Here is a 21,497-nt window from a genome sequence, read left to right as displayed (position 1 = left end):
TAATTTAACTGAATCATAAACATTCCACCACAAAACTGATGATATACAATATCATGTAGGATGTTACAAGAACACAAAACAGAAATGATTCAAATGAAACATTTGTTGAACCAGTTCATTAAAACCCTTCAAACAAACTGACTCGCTAAAATGAATCACATTTCCTAAAGCAATAGGAGAGGGACAGTCACACTATTTTATACATAAAATGGCACTGCTGTGTTCATTACCTGTCAGCATTGATAGTGTGGTGGTCTTGCCCGCTCCGTTGTGACCCAGCAGGACAGTGATCTGGCCTTCGAACATGTTGAGAGTTAAATCCCTCACTGCCTCCTTGGTCTTATTTCCCACTTTGAACACCTGCGACAGAAGGATCCACATGTTCACTTTCTCCAACCATTTCTACAGGTGATCCATGTCTCGTCACACTGACCTTGAGTCTACCATCTGTCCCCTATGAATCTAATATTATTAAAGGGGTCATATGATGTGAGTTTTCCTTTCTCTTTGGAGTGTTACAAGCTGTTTTTGAATAGATAAGATCCCTAAAGTTGCAAAGACTAAAGTCTCAAAACTTCTATTCTTTATAAAAGTTAAGACTCGTCCACGCCCTCCTAAAACGGCTCGTTCTAATGCGCCCCCACATGTTTACATCACGATGTGGGAAGATTTGCATAACACCACCTAAATGTTCACGCAAAGAAAGAAGGTGTAACTTTATGTTGTGAAGATGCTGTGTGTTTCGTTGTGAAAGCGAAAATACTTTGTTTGGCCTTCCAAAAGGGGACAGGACTAGAAATCAGTGGTTAAGTTGTATTTACAACACTGTTCCAGAACAGTTCAACCCAAATATTCAGATGTGTGCAGCACATTTTATGGAGGACTGTTTCCTGAAGTCATTACAATCCATAATTATGTCCCCACTAGATGCAACAAATGCCTCGTTTGTAATGGGTTTTAATGTTTTTGTCTCTTCGTACCGGGACAAGGCATCACAGTATGGTAAGGAGTGTAACATTTCCGTCTCACGCTTGAGGTATTCGGTCAATCACAATGCACTGGATAGCTGGCCAATCAGAGCACACCTCGCTTTTTCAGACCGATGAGCTTTTTAAAAATCGACGCGTTTCAGAAAGGCAGGGCATAGAGGAGAAACAATAATGTACAGTATGTGGAAAATAATGTGTTTTTTAACCTTAAACCGCATAAACACATTTCATTACACCAAATACACAAAATAATGTTCTTTTTAGCAACATCATATGACCCCTTTAAAGCAAAACACCATGCATCTGATGATACCTTTGCCAAATGTTTGATCTTGACCCCTGAGACCAGTCCAGCTGGCTCCTCTTCAATGAATTCGCCCTTCGACACCTTCTCGGCCTCCTCCTCTTCCTCCTTCTCCTTCAGTAGGGCCACACGAGGGCTGCTGCACCAGTATGAGGGCTGAGCGCAGATGAGGAGGAGAAATATTAGATAAACACATTCATAACATTACACCATAATGGCTAAATGTTCCCCATTTGTTTCATAAACATTCACATAATGCCCTCTCTCATAAAATGTAAATGAGTGCAAAGGCCTGTTCACATTAAGAATGATAATTATAAGATAATGATAACTATATTAGTGTTCACACCAACGTTGAATTCTGGTTGGCAGTCAATGTTTTTATCGTTCATCAGCTTGAAAAAAAAATTTATTCTGAAAGTGATCCCAATGATATTATTCCTGTGTATCGTTTATCATGATAGTTGTGCTGTGGATTCAGATATTCTCTTAAATTTAGATCGGTTTTTAAAACTTTATCTTTATGGTTCATGTTGTCAATGGTTCACATGACCAGTTGAACTTGTTTGCGAAATTCCTGATTGCGTGGATTCCTATTAGAAAAAAACAACTGGATTTTGCCATTGAATATTGACTCAACAATGGTAAATGTAGCCGCAGTTTAAGCATTCGAAGTCTGTCAGGTAAAACATCAATTTACTGACGCAATTCAATCGATCTGCTATTTCAGAGGTTTCTGTAAATATTTAGTTTATACATAAAGTTAACGTTTCAACTACGTTTAATGCTGAAATGCAAAAATGCGTTTCTGCTGTGAATTAGAGTGACCAACTTGAACCAATTGCGCAGATTCTCATTGAAATAACTGGATTTCAACGTAAAAATCCAGTAAACGTGACTGCACCTTAAACGCCTGAAGTCTGTCAAGGAAAACATGACTTTAATCATCAGTTTTACTGATAGTTGCATTGCTGAAAAAAAACATTGCTGGTCATTATTCTGAAAGTGATCCCAATGATATTATTCCTGTGTATCGTTTATCATGATAGTTGTGCTGTGGATTCCGATATTCTCTTAAATTTAGATCGGTTTTTAAAAATGTATCTTTATGGTTCATGTTGTCAATGGTTCACATGACCAGTTGAACTTGTTTGCGAAATTCCTGATTGCATGGATTCCTATTGGAAAAAAACAACTGGATTTTGCCATTGAATATTGACTCAACAATGGTAAATGTAGCCGCAGTTTAAGCATTCGAAGTCTGTTAGGTAAAACATCAATTTACTGACGCAATTCAATCGATCTGCTATTTCAGAGGTTTCTGTAAATATTTAGTTTATATACAGTTACGTTTCAACTACGTTTAATGCTGAAATGCAAAAATGCGTTTCTGCTGTGAATTAGAGTGACCAACTTGAACCAATTGCGCAGATTCTCATTGAAATAACTGGATTTCAACGTAAAAATCCAGTAAACGTGACTGCACCTTAAACGCCTGAAGTCTGTCAAGGAAAACATGACTTTAATCATCAGTTTTACTGATAGTTGCATTGCTGAAAAAAAACATTGCTGGTCTTTTTTTTTTACTCACAATTTATACCTCATAAAAAAATTGTAGCACTTGGCATAACTAGAAACATGTATAAAAATGCCCATGTTATACATGTTTTATATCGTATGACTTTTCCAGGTCTAAAAATCACACTTTTAAAATGAGCCTTCCTCATATATCCAGGTTTTTCTAGGCATTAGAAATAATTTTAAGTCATATTGAAGCCTCCTTGGAGGTTTGCTCAAGTCCCCAGGTTGATAATGTCCAGGCAGAAGACCAGTTAAGACCAGAAAACCAGCACAGATTGGTTTAAGATTAATTAATAAACCAGCATAGATTGGTTCATTTCAGCAGAGTGCTCAGGTAACATTTAATGTAACATCCATCACGTCCACAGAATAAACTATGTCAGTGTTACAGCCATTCAAATCCCTAAACGTGAACAACAGTAATAAGTGATGCTTGCCTTAAAAAACACCCCTAAAAACATAACTAATAAGTAGTGCTGTAAACCGATTAATCGCGATTAATCGCATCCAAAATAAAAGCTTTTGTCTACATAATGTGTATATAATGTGTATATTTATTATGTATATATAAATATAAACACATGCATGTATATATTTAAGAAAAATATGTTATGTTTATATGCTCAATATATTTATATATAATATAAAATATAAGAATATAAATATTTCCAAATATATGCTGTATGTGTGTGTATTTATATACATATAATAAATATACACAGTACACACACATATATATTATGTAAACAAAAACGTTTATTTTGGATGTGATTCATCGTGATTAATCGTTTGACAGCACTACTAATAAGTAACTAATCTAGTGTAAGAAATTCCTGCAAACCCATAAATCTGTGAAAACATTTTCAGATAAGCTCAAAAGCCAGGTCATTCATTACGCTACACTCTGTGTACAAAGGCATTTGTGTATTAACATGCTAGACATCCACTGAGTCAAAGGTGTGACCCAGAAGGCCATTGTTTCATATCACTTTCACTCTGAAGGGGTCTTTATTGCCGCTCCGCTGATAAGCCTGTCTGCAAACACAAGCATTGACGCAGCGGGTGTCCTACATATACAATAGCTCTGCGCAAATCATGTCCACTGTTCTTCATCCCCTCCCTCTCCACGCCCTACAGTAAATCCTGTATGTCTGGAGATAAGGCTGCGCATGCACTTCCTGGCCGTCTTGATGACATAAGCACGGTTTTCCTGCCGAGACCAAATGCTTCCTGTCTTTCAAGACCCTGTCGGTCAGGAAAGTCACTCAAGTTGCGCTCGTGCTGGTTCTCACTACCTCGCACTTTGAAGACTTCCCATGGGTGAACCGCTTATCTCTGCGACAAGTTCATGAGGCCAAAATAAACCTACTTTGAGCACAGTTTCGCAAGAACACTAATCCATGTGATGCGCACGAGGAAGTTTGAGGATTGAGGAAATAATCGCTCAAAATAAACACGCTCATGGTCAAAAACATTGAAGGCCGGATTCACAAAACATTGTTAAGAACAAAATTCTGCTATCTTCTTATTTTCTAAAAATAAAGTTCCGAATATTTTGCACTGCCAAAAACATTCATTTTTTTCTTAGGACCGTTTTAAAAACAAAATTTAATAGCAACAATTTGAGCTCATGAAAACAATGTTCTTAAAAATCATCGTAATTATTAACTTTTTCAAGTCTGAATAACCTTCAACTTGTCTTAAATTCTCAAAGGGAAGTTGTTTAACAAATTAATTTGGGTTGTTTCAAATATTTAGCATTACAACATACTGTAACACTAGTGACATACATTACAATTACTGGGGATGTGCGTGAGTTCATATGATTATATATACAACGATCTGTCACGATTATACGTGATGTGACTTTTTGTTTATTTGAAATTCAGTAAAAAAAATATTTCCAATTAAGTCTAATTTCTGAAATTTTCCTATGAATGATTTATAAAACATCCATACGCATAAAAATATCCTAAAGCAGATGCTCGTTTGTGCATATAATAATATTAATATTAATGGATTTTTAATATTATTATCTTTACATTTTAATAAACAAAAGGTTTGCATGCTCTTTTTGCCTTAAAAATCCTGATTTGTTGACAAAGGATTAAATTCAAGGATGGAATTTAGTGTCAAATTTAATCAAAAGATCATCCATCATGAGACAGAAAAAAAAAATAATAATAATAAAAAATGTTTATGTAAAATACACAGCGCATTAAAAATGTGACACAGAGAGCTGAACTCGCATCAAGTCAGAAATAGTATGCACACTGCACAATTATTATTATTATTACAGTAATATGCTGGCAATGTCAAAAAGACAGGTTAATAATAATATTCTTAATAAATAGGTATTAAAATAGTAAGATGTTCTTAGGAAAAAATTCAAGAACTTAAATATAAATATCATCATTATTCTAATATCTAATTTGCCTTCATTTTGGCGTCTTTGTTATTGTTTAAATATTGAAAATATGTATGTTTTATTTGGTTGTTTGTTTGCAAAAAAAAAGAAAACCCAATAAAATATAAATCATTTACAAAGAAAATGATCACGAACGTCTTAAGAACTTTCCAAGAATTTCACTATAGTCCAACCAAAAAAATGACAATTTTGTCAGCATTTACTCCTCTTCATGTCGTTCCAAACCTGACTTTCTTCAGCTGAACACAAAAGAAGATATTTTGAAGGATGTTAGTAACCAAACAGTTTCGGTTTCCACTGACTTCGATTGTATTTTTCATCCATACAATGCAAGTCAATGGGAACCGAAACTGTTCAGTTACCAACATTCTTCAAAATATCTTCTTTTGACAAAAGAAAGTGATACAGGAAAAAAAGTATTGGACTATCCCTTTAGGAAACAGTTTAGCTTCTTAGTGAATTCAACCCCTACCAGTTGATGTGCATGTAGACCAGGGGTGCCCAAACTCGGTCTTGGAGGGCCGGTGTCCTGCAGAGTTTAGCTCCAACTTGCTTTAACACACCTGCCTTTACGTTTCTAGTATGCCTAGTAAGAGCTCGATTAGCTGGTTCAGGTGTGTTTAATTGGGGTTGGAGCTAAACTCTTCAGGACACCGGCCCTCCAGGACCGAGTTTGGGCACCCCTGATGTAGACAATACTTACCAGAATGAAGAAGTACCATGGACGAGGGACTCCATATTCTCCCGGAAACACGGCTTCCATGTACCAGGCAACCAGACCGTACAGCACCGAGTCCACCAGCAGCAGACCCAGCACTTGAGCCAGAGAGAAGTCATCGTCCACCGTCACCGGCTCAAACAGGTTATGCCACTGGATGCCCGTCCCTGAGGACCACACAGGACACGAGCGTCAGCTTACGATGTGTGATTAGAGCAGCAGCAGAGTCAGTTCAGTCGGACCCCTGACCTTTGCTCTCGAACATGCCGATCAGCTGGGCTCCCATGGCCATGGCCACGTTGGAGATGAGGCAGGCGGAGACTTTCTGGGCATGCGACAGCAGGTCATAGCGAGGCCACAGGAAGATGTACGGCAGGTAGCTCAGGAAGTAGATGAAGCCGCCCGCTGCTGCGGCCACATTCGCTACGGGAGAGGAAGACCTTTAATTAAAACGAGGTTTTGCTCAGGATTATATGAAAACAACTTCACTGCTAAATGAAAAGGAAGAAATTATATTTTACTTTAAGATGCTATTTTAAGACCTTTAAGATGTTTTACGTTGTGTCATTGGTTTTAACATCGTACTGCAAAAGTGCATGGACATTTGTGTTTTTATATTTCCAATTACTTACAATGGTGATTCTCTGTATAAAAGTACTGTGATATAACAATTCCTGCTGGTTTACATAAAGGCAACAAAACAAATTCTACTATTATTTAAAAGTACTTATTTAAATACTTATTCTCATGTTTTCATTTTATTTTTAAAACAATTCATATTCAAGTTTATTAAATTAAATTATTTTCACATTATATTAATAATAATTTAGGGAGAAATGCATGATTCTCAGGGGGGGGAAAATCCAAAAAAATAAAATTAATAAACAAAACAAAAAATAAGAAATAAAATCACACTGACATATATATATATATATATATATATATATGTGTGTGTGTGTTTATTTCTTATTTTTTGTTTTGTTTATTAATTTTATTTTTTTGGATTTTCCCCCCCCTGAGATGTATGTGTGTGTGTGTGTGTGTGTGTGTGTGTGTGTGTTTGTATTTTGCATTATTCACAATGGTGATTCTCTAAATAAAAATTCCTGTAATATAATACGTTACACTTATTTAAGTGAAGACATGATACAAGCAATACAAATACTACCATTTGAAGACACTTTAATATTGAAATAATATTTGTTTTTATATTTTATTTAAATTCTTTATTATAAAAAAATCATAATTTTTTTCATATTGTATTAATGTGAATTTGGGGAAAAAAAGTATGGAAGTCTGCTTCAGGAAAAAATAGGTAATTGTGAAAGTTATATAAAATAAGAGAAAAAAAAAATCACACCATGATATATATGTGTTTTTTTGTATTTCCCATTATTCACAATGATGAATCTCTAAAAAAATAATAATAATAACGTAATACACTAATTCATGCCGATTTAAAAACAAAATCTAACATCTAACAGCAAATACTAACATCGTTTATAAATACTTATATAATATTTAATTATTAATTTTTATGTTTTATATAGTGTTCCATTATTTTTTTCACATTATATTAATGAGAATTTGAAGACAAATGTATGGATGTCTGATTTTGCCTCAGGAAAAAAGAGCACCAAATACTACCATTATTTATGAAGAATTTAATATTTAAATACTATCTATTTTTAAGTTTTATTTTATTTTTAAAACAATTCCAAAAAACATTCATTATTTTGTCACATTATACAGAATTTGCGGGAAAATGTATTAAAGTCTGATTCTGACACAGGGGAAAAAAGGCAATTGTAAAAGAAAAGTCAAATTATATTATTATTTATATATGTGACCATGGACAGCAAAACCAGTCATAAGGGTCAATTTTTCGAAATTGAGAAGTATACATCATCTGAAAGCCGAATAAATAAGCTTTTCATTGATGTATGGTTTGTTAGGAATAGAACAATATTTGGCCGAGATACAACTATTTGAAAATCTGTAATCTAAGGGTGCAAAAAAAATCCAAATATTGAGGAAAATCACCTTTAACGTTGTCCAAATGAAGTTCTTAGCAATGCATATTACTAATCAAAAATTAAGTTTTGATATATTTACAGTAGGAATTGTACAAAATATCTTCATGGAACATGATCTTTACTTAATATCCTAATGATTTTTGTCATAAAAGAAAAATCTATAATTTTGACCCATACAATGTATTGTTGGCTATTGCTACAAATATACCCCCAGCGACTTAAGACTGCTTTTGTGCTCCATGGTCACATATACATATATTATATATAAATACAGCGTGATATTTTTTTCAAAGACGTTTCTCTGGAAGCCTATTACAAAATAAAAAATCATTTCGGGGTGAATGTGACCTGGCTGTTTTTGTGCCATTCACTCTCACCAGCATGAGATTCAGAGTGTGAGATGTAATGACGGACGTGAGATGCGAATGAGTCTCCATTATAAGGCTCCAGAATCAAACCCCTGCACTCACTCACTCACACATGGCCTTGAGCTGCACTCCCTTTGACCCTCGAACAGCCACAAAAGAGCCAATGAGAGAGGTGATGAGAGAAAGCGCAGTGAAAAGAGTGGCACCGCTGCTCAACAAATGGAAGAAAATGACACACTGGGCTATTTTTACATTCACATCTCGAAGGGACGCTGAGATGCGGAGAACCTCTTCACACTCAACAATATGTCATTTGGGCTTTAAATAGGCCAATCCAGGACGTGTTGATTAAGGTCCATTTTCAGCCTTTCTAAACCCGAGAGCTGAGTCTCTATGGGCTTTTGAATACAGAAGGTCATTGCACCGCACCGATTCGATTTCAGACACATGGCCTCGATTTGCTGTAAGAAAAAACAGCCGACCACTGCATCACATACAGTGGGGGAACCATACACCATACCTACTGTGAAGCATGGGGGTGAAAACATCATGCTTTGGGGCTGTTTTTCTGCAAAGGGACCAGGACGACTGATCCGTGTAAACGAAAGAATGAATGGGGCCATGTATCGTGAGATTTTGAGTGAAAACCTCCTTCCATCAGCAAGGGCATTGAAGATGAAACATGGCTGGGTCTTTCAGCATGACAATGATCCCAAACACACCACCCGGGCAACGAAGGAGTGGCTTCGTAAGAAGCATTTCAAGGTCCTGGAGTGGCCTAGCCAGTCTCCAGATCTCAACCCCATAGAAAATCTTTGGAGGGAGTTGAAAATCCGTGTTGCCCAGCGACAGCCCCAAAACATTACTGCTCTAGAGGAGATCTGCATGGAGGAATGGGCCAAAATCCCAGCAACAGTGTGTGAAAACCTTGTGAAGACTTACAGAAAACGTTTGACCTCTGTCATTACCAACAAAGGGTATATAACAAAGTATTGAGATGAAATTTAGTTATTGACCAAATACTTATTTTCCACCATAATTTGCAAATAAATTCTTTAAAAATCCTACAATGTGATTTTCTGGATTTTTTTTCTCATTTTGTCTCTCATAGTTGAGGTATACCTATGATGAAAATTACAGGCCTCTCTCATCTTTTTAAGTGGGGGAACTTGCACAATTGGTGGCTGACTAAATACTTTTTTCCCCCACTGTACATCAGCTGTATAAAACCACAACACTAAATAATAAATGTAATGAGGAAACTCAGGTCATATTTCACTTTTAAAATAAAACAAGACATCGTATATTGCTTAAGGAAGATATAAAAATGTTAGGATCATTAAGAGTTTTTCATTGTTTTGCACCTGTAATCCAAAATTGAAATTAAACTGGTTTTAATTTTAAATGAAATAAATAAAAATGGACGTAAATAAATAAAACTAAAAAAAATAAATGAATAAAATACATTTATTCAATAACTAAATTCATTAATTAATTAATACAAATACAAATACATTAATAAAGAACAAAAATAACAACATTCAAATAAAAAAATAAACATAAAATATACAATTATTTACACTGCAGTAACAAAAATGCAACAACAAAAAAAACTTAATAGTCCTAAATTAGCTTCAAGCACTTCTTTTGTTTTTACTATTGTGATGAAATGAAAGTATATGAACACTCTCTTACATTCAGATTATTTCAGAAACGGATTATTTCATAATCTTTGACATGAAAAGCTAACCAAGTTGCATTAGGCAAATGAAGCATGACTCATATGAATAGGTAAATCTACCATGAACAATATTACGATCAACCAAAGCATTTGCCTTGAGTCCAAACAAGCAAACATTTCTCTTAAACGCACAGAGTGTCAGCTGATTTTTTACACAGGACAACACATGATATTACATTTCCTGCCTGAGGCTGCATTTTACAGACATACACTGCCTCATTTCCTCCTACACATAATGCTATGCGTCACCATTTAGTGCCTGAAATGTTTTCAAATCTGCCCATAAAAGGAATCATTTGATGACTTTATTAATGCATCAGCATATTTGAGCACCTTTTTAAAATGCAATTTACTCAACAAAGCCTTTCACGTAAAAACAAAACATTAAATGCGTCATGCCGGGTTTTAAAACACAGAAATGTGAACAAGATGGGACAGTAAGAGCAGAAGGCATGTTATTCCAGCAAACAGAAGCTACATTTTTGTCTGGTTCTTCATTAAAAAAAAAATCCATGCACCATTTTGTCTTTTTGAAGCCTTAAATGGCCAAAAAAAAAAAAAGTTTTCTTACTCTTTTTTTTTTTCCAGTTCAAATGTCTACACATTCTTAAAACAAGATTAATTTATTTGAGATGCAAACGGACCTCAAATACTAAGTCTCATTTTCTGAAAAAAGTATCAGATTTAAGTGAGTTTGTACATAAAACAAGAAAAAAGTTAGAAATATAAAGTTAATTCAAAAGGAAAAAACAAAAATTGTTCTTTCCCAACTGACAAATATTTGCTCATGGTAATTAATTAATTAATTAATTTGTTTTCAGAAAACTTAAGCCATTTTGTTTCTCAAGTAAATCGTGATTTATTTATATTTATATATATATTTGTACTGGAAAACAAGGTAAAAAATATTCAATAAGAAATAATTTTGTGGTCACCGTCCACTTTAATTGTATGGAAATGATCAACTTACAAAAATCATGATTTTTGCATATTTCTGAGTAAATGATGACTGAGTTTAGATTTTTTGCTGAACAACAGCTTTAACTCAAAACCACAGGCGGTGAAATGGCCAGTTCAGTCAGTTGCGAACACAATAATGAAATGAAACTAAATGCACAAAACGCCAAAGTGCATCTGATTTCCTATTCATTCCTCCCATCAGGTTGAAGAGTTAAAGCGTTATGAATCTGCTCTTAAAGCACATCTACACATCTTATTATTAGCTCACCAATCAAACACAACACAGTCCAGCCATGACTCCTGCTTTCACTCACTGAAAGCATTTCTAGCATCAAAAAGGGTCAATAACTGCGACCTGAGCATTTTCCTCAGCTGCTTTTACACACAGTTTGGGGTAATCGAAGGTTTTTGTTTGGCAGGGAAAAGAAAAAAGTAGCGCAGGTTATGGACAAAGGAGAGCTGATTTCTGAAAGCTTTGTAAGAGTCGAGTTTAAACGCAGCTCATTTTGTTTGTGCCTGTACAGAGCCAAAAACACAGCAAATATGTCCCATTTTGTGCCTTCATTCCTTTAGTCACCTCTGCTTTCTCTTTGTTCTACTATCTCCAGCCTTTGATTATGAGGCTTTGTTTCTCACCATAGTAATGCCGCTTGATTAAACGGCTGTATATACAGTATACGCTGTCAGATAATACAGTGTAACGACAATTACAAGAGTAATCACACATTCACAGAGCAGAGATGGAGAAGTCACCTCTGGAGAAGAAGGCGCTGATCATGAAGCTGAAGTTAATGGTGGACACGGCAAACACCAGCAGGAAGACAAACACCAGCGTGGGGTCGCTGTAGGTCAACACCGCTCCGTTAGGACTCACCTGACAGAGAAACAACACTTAACGTTACATTACATACATTACCTACATACGACTGTTTGGCAAAACTAGAAAACCGTGTACTTTTCAGATGGGAATCGGAAGGAATTTAACAATTATGATTCTCATTGTATTTAATGATTCGGATTCCTTAGTAAATCTATTAACCATTCATTGCACGCCTTCAATTACAATTTGGTTTACAGAAAGTTGTAAATGAAAATATCAATACATTTTTGCTACGATTAAACAAACTCACTTTTTTGCCTTTAGAGAATTTATTATTATCATTATTGCCAATTTTTTTGCAGATTACTAATTAAAGAAAACGGCTGTATAGTTTTGAGTATTATTTTTAAGTATTTACTTTAATTATACATGTGCATACGTAAAGGGGTCATATGATGTTGCTAAAAAGAACATTATTTTGTGTATTTGGTGTAATGAAATGTGTTTATGTGGTTTAAAGTTAAAAAACACATTATTTTCCACATACTGTACATTATTGTTTCTCCTCTATGCCCCGCCTTTCTGAAACGCGTTGATTTTTACAAAGCTCATCGTTCTGAAAAGCGAGGTGTGCTGTGATTGGCCAGCTATCCAGTGCATTGTGATTGGCCGAATACCTCAAGCATGAGATGGAAATGTTACGCCCCTCACCATACTGTGATGCCATGTCCGGCCGGAGCGACGAGACAAAAACATTAAAACCCATTATAAACGAGGCATTTGTTGCATCCAGTGGGGACATAATTACGGATTATAATGACTTATACTGTCTTTTTACGCGTTGCATCGTGCCGCGCAAACATAAAACTATGTCTGCATTTGTGATCGGTGAAATGACAAACAAGTGCTACTCTACACTGCTCAAAACTTGCTTGAGTGAGCGGAGGCCGGCGGGCTTGAGAACGGCACGGTCGGCGGATTCAACGAAGGAGCGGCCGGCGGGCTTGCGGCAACCACATGTGACGACCCCGGGCTGGACTCCGCTTCCTCCACAACGAAGCACACAGCGCCTTCACGACATGGCGGCGGCAACAACAATACTACAGCGAGAATAAAAGTTACGCCTTTTTTCTTTGCGTGAACATTTGGGCGGCGTTATGCAAATCTTCCCACATAGTGACATAGACATGTGGGGGCGTGTTAGAACGAGCCGCTTTAGGTAGGCGTTGAACTTTTATAAAGAATATCTCTTTGGATTTGAGACTTTAGTCTTTGCAACTTTACAGATCTTCTTTTTGCACCAAGAGCTTGTAACACTCCAAAGAGAAAGGAAAAATTGAAATCGCATCATATGACCCCTTTAATTTTGTACTGCTTTAACAATTAATCAATTTTATTCAAAATAATTTTATTAATTATTATTCTGTATATACATTGTTTTTTTCATTTTTTCAGTTATAAAAATAACACCTCTCTTCCAATATATACACTATACAATTCTATATAACATTTATAATTAAAAACATTTACTGTACATTTATATGTTAATGTTTATTGGGAAATATATATATATATATATATATATATAATTAGTGTATGTTTTAGAATACAGTGGGGGTTTTTTGGCTATGGAAAAATGTATTATTATTGCCAAATTTCATAATAATAAATGCAAAAAACTAATTTGATTTTAACATGCAAATTACTAATGAAATTCATAGTCGAGTATTATTCTTGAGTTTTATAGAAGTGTTTATTTGAAATATACACGTACATACATGGATATTTACTGTTTTATATTTTAATTATTATTCCTAATTTTCCCCCCATTTCTTTTCATTTATAAGCAGCGTTATGCATTCCATATTATATAATATTTCATGTTTATAATTATGGAAATTTTATATGCTAACATTTACTGCAAAAAAAGAGACTTCATCAGCGATTTTTGAGGACGTCAATTGATTGGTCTTGACTGTATACTAAAACAACACCTTTAAAAAATATCTCTTTTTTTTAATTAAAGCAAAACTCTAAATGAATATATTTAGGAAAATAATCATATCATATAAACATCTATACCATGTGTATCTGTGGAAAAATGTAAATGTTCAAAAAAAAACACTCCATTCCGGTGCTTTTGTGCAACAAGTGGAACTTGTTCTAAATAAAAACAGGTTCTCAGGTCTCAAGTGAGCTAAAACAAAAAAAACTCTTCACAGAGATGCAAACAGTATAGTGGTATTTCTGGTAGCACAAGGCACTAACAAAGAGCAGATCATATAACCAAAGTGTAAATATAACCTGTGTTTACCTTGAGGCAGATAAGTACGGTAACAAAGAAGATGGAGATGGAGAGAAAGAGGAAAAACATGAGGAACCAGGCGCTCCAGTGCAACCAGTTACTGAGACCCATCATGCGCATGTACTCCTGCAAAACACACACACGGCTCAGTCGAGCTTTCTCACATCAAGAGCAACAGAATCCATGTCCATGCCCATCTTTGTGTACCTTCAGTTTCCTCTCCTTCTCCTGCACCACAGCGCGGACGATATTCAGAGAGGTGTAGGTGAAGCTGAGCACCAGCAGCAGCGGCAGCTGGCTCTGGATGGCCAGGATGAAGACGTCGTAGATGAACGCTGGGTAAGGGAAGCGGGCCAACAGCACTTGGGCTCGTTTGAGGAGGGCCGCCGCCGCCGTGCTGTTGTAGGCCTTCATGATGGCCTGGTCCACTGCATGCTGCACCTGCAGGAAGCCCTCGCGGTAATATCCTGTCCAGAGACACCAGAGACACATACAGTACTCATGAGATTCACTCAGTCAAACTTATGAGGGTTTTAATTGAATCAAATAAACTGAGGAGAATATTCTGGGTTCTGTACAAGTACAAGCTCAATCGACAGCATTTGTGGTTTAATGTTGGATACAACAAATATTAATTTCCACTTGTCCTGCCTTTTCTTTAAAAGAGCGCGAATCTGGGTCACAGTGAGGTTAATGCAATGCAAGTAAATGAGGCCAGTCTGTACATGTTAAAACTCACTGTTCTGCCAGAGAAGACAATGTGTGTTAATATGATTTTACTAGTGAGACAAAATGTATTAATCTATTGTGTTACATTCAGTTTTAAAAGTTTAACTTAAAAAAAAAAACGTAAAAAAAGATTTAAAAAAAAAACATAAAACTTAATATGCTTTAACAAAAATATGAATGTAAATGCTTTAATAAAATTATACGTTTTATATTTTTGCTATCAAATCCTCAAAAAAATAGGAAAAACATTGAATTGTAAATGCCTCACCTTAACCTCAGTCTTTGGCCATTTAAGACCTCCCCCCCAAATAAAATGTGTTTTTTTAAACCGTTTCAATTCATCAGAATGGTACAAAACTTGGGAACTTGATGCACTTGCTATAAGAACACACACATACAAAATAAGTTGGATATGATTTGGAAAAAAAAAACATTGAAAATAAATGCAGAACAATTTTTTTGCACCGTTTCTACAATATGCATGATAAAATTATTTAAATGCAAAAAAAAAAATCACTTACCAACCTTTTTTATAAAGTTATATCCAATTTTACAACGTTGCAAAAACAATGCACAAAAAATTACTTTAAAATGATGATTTAAAGAAAAAAAAGCAACAAAAAAGTATTAATGTAAATGCTTTTATAAAATTATAATTAAAACAATTATCTATCAAATCCAATCTAAATGCAAAAAAATGATATAACCATTTTATGCATAAAATCATATCTAATTTTATAGCGTTGCAATGATGATGCAATGTCATAAACAAAAAAAAACAAAAATTATTGTAAAAATTCAGAATTTTCAGATTTCAGTAAAAAAAAAACAAAAAAAAAAAACATTCTTAACAGAAGAACATGTAAATGCTTTTTATAATATTATAAGCGTCACATTTTTGCTTTTACATCCTCAAAAAAAAAAAAAAAACACTGTAAATACCTCACTGTAACCTCAAACATTGCTCATTTTAGACCATACATTTTTAAAATGAAAAAATGTAATGCATCAGAATGGTGACTTTTGTCATACTTGCTATATGAACACACACAAAAAAATTGACACTTCTGTTCGGTAATAGGAAATTAATGGGCAAAACTAATACTTTGGGGTACAATCTACAAATCAGACAGCAATGAGGGGTTAAACTCTAAAACACCTATAACAACTCTGCTGAGCTTCTGAAGGTTACAAAGCTTAAACATTTATTGAAAATTCCTCACTGCTTCTTATGGCTTTTCAAACCATAATGACCCTCGAAGATCAAAACACTCGCTGTGCGGTCTCTCGCACTCGCACTATAAAGCAACTCAATGCAATTACATGCAGATGAAAGGACGACGGTGAAGCGTAAAGAGTCATGCGAGCGGAGATCAAGATGTAATTTGTAGCACCATACCAAAAATAGAGGTCGATAGTCATCAAAGTTCAGAGCCTATGCTAAAGCAGCGCTCATGATTAATAACAGACACGCTGCAGGCGTTTGAAGCCACTGGCAGCACTGGAGGCCATCAGATGAAGAGAGCGCTAACTAATCCAAATCACTTCCTAATCAATAGCTAGTGCCGTCACGGGAAACCTTGTGTACAGGAAGAGATCATTAAGGAAGCAAGAGAACAAGCCGGTTTATCTCATCTGTTGACGGTAACTGACAGCTGGTGTATCAAGTCTGTTGAAGGAAGAAATCGATCGGGTCCAATTTGCAAGATGATGGGCGATTTGATTACTGAGTTTTTTAATGAACTGATACTATTTTATTAGCCTATACTTGTAGTTTTGCAGCTGTTAGCTTTAGCATCATCTATATTTTAATGCATAAAAATTCAACATTAAGCACACACGTATTTACAGACTCACTCTTGGAGAAATCCAAGCGTTACATCAATTGCTCAGCAATGGATCCTCTGCAGTGAATGGGTGCCGTCAGAATGAGAGTCCAAACAGCTGATAAAAACATCACAATAATCCACAAGTAACCCACACCACTCCAGTCCATCAGTTAATGTCTTGTGAAGAGAAAAGCTGTGTGTTTGTAAGAAACAAATCCATCATTAAGATGTTTTTAACTTTAAACTGTCGCTCATGGCTAAAACACGAGTCCTCTATTCAAAATATTGCTTTCTCCAGTGAAAAAGTTATCTGGTCTGAATCAAGAGAGAAATATGCACAGTTTACAAGTGTAAACAGTCCATAACATTTCTAAACAAATATGTGGGTGGATTTTGGTGTGAGAGACAACAGAGGATAAACATTTTCACTGGACGAAGCATTATTATGGACAGACAAAATGGTTTGAAGTAAAAAAAAAAAAACGTCAATCATGGATTTTGTACAAACATGCAGCTTCTCGCCTCACAAGACATTAACTGATGGACTGGAGTGGTGTGGATTATTGTGATGTTTTTATCAGCTGTTTGGACGCTCATTCTGACGGCACCCATTCACTGCAGAGGATCCATTGCTGAGCAAGTGATGTAATGCTACATTTCTCCAAATCTGATGAAGAAACAAACTCATCTACATCTTGGATGGCCTGAAGGTGAGGATATTTTCAGCAAAGTTTAGAAATTCACGCCTGTAATTTTCTTATGCTGGGTTTATTGGTACTTTACAGCAACATTTCTCACAATGCATCAATGTGGACTGACCTGGCGTGCCCCCGTGTGGTTCGTGTTGTTCTCTGGGCCCGGGCAGCTGGATCAGCGGGAACAGACTGAGCGTGTGCCAGTCCTGATCATTGTTGGGGTTGAACTCCGACTTCTCGTGCGCAGGAGCGTTTCTGGGGCTGTACGTGAAGCGCAGATGATAGCTGACCTGCCACACACCAGATCAACCGTTACTTCGCAAATGATTTTCATATGACTCAACGTTTCATGTAATGCAGGGTCAAACCCCAAAGTAACATGAGTGTCTTGATTAATGGCACAATAAAGACTGAAAAACTCTTGTGGGGTTTGAACCAACAACCTTACGCTTACCATACCAGATAATACTGAATATTGTGCAATATACACTTGAGATATTTTATTTGACATTCAGATTTTTTTTTTTTTATAATAATAAAATAACTTTTTTTAAACCCTAGGTTTACTGTGGTTGTTTGTAGGGCTGCATAATATGGTCCAAAACTGTGACTATATGTCTATATGACTATATAATAATAATAATAATAACAATAATAACTATCGTTACTAAATAAAAATATTACACAAGCATTTTTAACTGTAAAATCAAGTGTTTAACAATAATAAGAATAATAAGTTGCAAAATATGAAAATATTTGTTGTAATATTTCACAGTAAAATACAAAAATGTATATTCAATAATAATAATAATAATTAAATATTACTATTATGAATAAATAAAAATACTACGCAAACAAACTTTACTATAAAACAAAGAAATTAAGTGTTTAATTCAAACAAAACAAGTAGTATTTCTGTTGTAATATTTGACTGTAAAATAAAGAAAGTGAATATTATTAATAACAACAACTAATTATAATAATAATAGTTACTATTTTGTTATATATTAAAATTTATATATTGTTAATAAATAATCAAATATATTATATTTATTATTATTATTATTAAATTGCGCAGGTCTAATTGTTCACCCAACAAAAATGTTTTTTGTCCACTGAAAATATGAATCTCCAATGTTTCATCATATGAACGACTGAACGGACTGAACGCACAGCCTCACTTTGTTATCTGCATAAAATTCAGTTCAGCACCTACTCTAAATTTTCATCTGACAAAATAAAACTGCGTAAAAGCATCTGCGTAAATCCCTCATATTGGGAGAATTGGGTGTCATTTTGGGCCTCATTCATGGCATGAGGAAAACTCATTTCTGTGTAAATCATTCATAAAACCATTCTTAAGTTAACTGTTTAAAAACATACATTTGATGAAGAATTTACACAGAAATGTGCTCTCTTCCGCGACGCTGATCCAGCACCTGCACCGGAGCTGTGGTTAACTCACTACAGCGTCAGTGAACGAGAGATGATGATTCACTCGTGTCCTCATGAGAAGAAACCAGAGCTGACCTCATGGAGAAACCTTAGCCAATGCATCTCAAAACGGCTGAAACCTTTCGGCCTGAAGATTCAGTGGTTCATAAACACAAGTGCAGGCGCCGGAGTCATGAAAGCAATATGCTTTGAGGCTATTTGTTGCACAAATGTACAAATGGCCTGATTCCTCCAGCTAGATTCGACTGCACTCTTGACTTCTGTGGAAAACGGGTTATTTTGTCCTCAAATGCTCAGAAAAGAACATTTCCTTCAGGAACACTGGCTTTAAGTAACGGTTATCATCATGAGCGACACATAAATGGGTGACTGTCACTAAAACCGACAAGAATGCTCTATATTTCACACCAAAATCAAAAGAAAATGGAGGAAGTGATTTTGCATAAGTACATCTAATTGCATTTTCAGTATCATTACAGTTTTTGTCAGTTATTTTCCCCCAGTTCTCATTTTTAATTTCAGTTGTTTATACACACACACACACACATTTATACAAACATACATACATGACAATGTAATGAACAAGCAAATCTAATGTAATTTATGCCATTATTCATTTTAAAAATAATAATAATAAAGTGACTTTCATTACTTTATTACTATTATTAGTAAACAACATGGGATTTATTGCATTAATAAGAATTCAAGGGGAAAATGTGTTTAATATCATGCAAATCATACAAATATTGTTAGAATGCAAAAAGCTCCATTTCATTTATGCAAAATATAATTTTAATTTAATAATAGTAATAATGCCATATATTTAAATTATAATTAATTATTATAAATGGAATATATTTAATTATTGTATTTAAAAAAATAATCATTTTATATACCTTTTGATGCAAGAGTGAAATACATGAAAATTTCTTCATGAGATTCCTCCACATAATGATTTAACCTGTTAAGCATTCAGTTTTACAGGTTAAAATAATGTTGTAATGTTTCACTATAAAAGAAATGGAGTAATTAATAATAATAACAATAATTACATTATAGAGTGATTTTTAGGGCTGGACTAGAATATTCGATTATTCGTTCGGTGGGTTGGCATTCGATTTTCAATTTTGAGATTCGAATATTCTTTTTTTCCCCTCCGAACACCTGGCATCCCCCACGAAATGGTTCTCATTCGCACTTGAATATGAATCGCCCATGAGTGAACGTCATGAACATCATGATTCATTTCATCTGGAACAGAAGACAAAAATGCTGAAGACCTCAGCTGTGTGGGAGCACTTTAAATTGAGTGAGGACAAGACAAAGGCAGTGTGCCAAACATACGATTTGAAACTGGCCTACCACAACAGCACATCAAGTGTGAAAAATCACCTGAGTTCTGCAAGTAGTACGCCTATAGTATATTGTTGGTGTAAAAAAAACGAGCTGCTTTTATCTGCCATGTTAATCAGTAATTTTACACATGATAAATACGTGCACTTAATTTGCTTGGAAAATACTTGCGAATACGGCAGTCATAAAAAAAACGTACAGTAGCCCAGCTTAATAATAATTTGTCTATATTAAAAGTATTGCTCTTAACAGGCCTGTGTGTTTTGTATAACTAGTGCAGTGTCCGTTCTCGGAGAATATAAGCCCAGCCTGCGCGCTGTTCTGATGTTTATTAAAAGTTTATTCATTCTGAACGTGTCGCGTGTCCATATTGCCCCAAAATGAGACACTGCACTCCCTTGGGTCCGCAGTAACACACCCGCCACGCGTGAAGTCTATTGGATGAACGGTTCTCGACATAATAAAAATGCAAACAGACAGACACACAGAGATTCGTGCCTTTATTACACCGTGTCTACAACGGACGCAACAGTTGTCGTGACGCGCCGCGCCGCAACACCTGAAGTCTGTCTACAATTGACGCGACAAAGCGACCGTTGAAAATCATTTGAAATTTGTGTCAGTAGGCTACGTCATAAATAGAACGCAGCAGCAGTTTACTGCCGGGAATTTGTCGCGCCGCACCGCATCCAGTGTAGACAATAATAATTTTATTAGAGCCCTGCATTTCAGACTTTTTTACGCCCCTCGGGCCGGGCTTCGGGAGATATTTGAGTTATTTACTAATAAACTAGTGTTTTCAGAGTCGGTGTCGCAAGGATGAAGTTGCCGATCCTGACTCACCATCTCCTCATTAGACGTGCCTTTAGAGAGAAGTGCATCTTTACGGATTATGATTATAATGAAAGAGTTTTTGATTTGTTTTATTTCATTAAGTAGTAATTTAAAGCTTTCTATAGATATATTTATCATGTCTGTGAGGCATGTATTCGCTGAGTATCGGTTCATTTTTGTGAAGCGCTCCTGTTCAAGACCGAGATGGTAGAAAGCGCATCATGTTTGTTTTCTTTATTTTATAAAAGCACAACGTTTTGTTGATATTGTGAGTGCACACAAATAAAAGTAGACCCTTTACCGTTACGAATGATGTATTACTCTTACCTTTATGAGCAAAAATGACGGCGTA

General features: G+C 35.3%; 1 protein-coding gene across 1 annotated transcript in view; it reads right to left on the bottom strand.

Annotated features, from left to right (window-relative positions):
* abca3b (ATP-binding cassette, sub-family A (ABC1), member 3b) overlaps positions 1-21,497 on the bottom strand; it is a 63,913-nt gene that overhangs the window by 32,927 nt on the left and 9,489 nt on the right. Inside the window, exons 4-11 of the mRNA XM_016293781.1 lie at positions 17,628-17,793; positions 14,458-14,717; positions 14,260-14,376; positions 11,879-11,999; positions 6,270-6,443; positions 6,006-6,187; positions 1,303-1,449; positions 231-360 (exon numbers count right to left, since the gene is read on the bottom strand). Coding sequence (XP_016149267.1) covers positions 231-360; positions 1,303-1,449; positions 6,006-6,187; positions 6,270-6,443; positions 11,879-11,999; positions 14,260-14,376; positions 14,458-14,717; positions 17,628-17,793 — 1,297 coding nt within the window. The remainder of the gene's footprint in view (positions 1-230; positions 361-1,302; positions 1,450-6,005; positions 6,188-6,269; positions 6,444-11,878; positions 12,000-14,259; positions 14,377-14,457; positions 14,718-17,627; positions 17,794-21,497) is intronic.

Source organism: Sinocyclocheilus grahami, unplaced genomic scaffold, assembly GCF_001515645.1.
Source record: "Sinocyclocheilus grahami isolate Dianchi unplaced genomic scaffold, SAMN03320097.WGS_v1.1 scaffold307.1, whole genome shotgun sequence".
NCBI classification, from domain to species: domain Eukaryota; kingdom Metazoa; phylum Chordata; class Actinopteri; order Cypriniformes; family Cyprinidae; genus Sinocyclocheilus; species Sinocyclocheilus grahami.
Note: the sequence above shows the minus strand (reverse complement) of the source record. Positions and strands in the feature narration are given on the sequence as shown.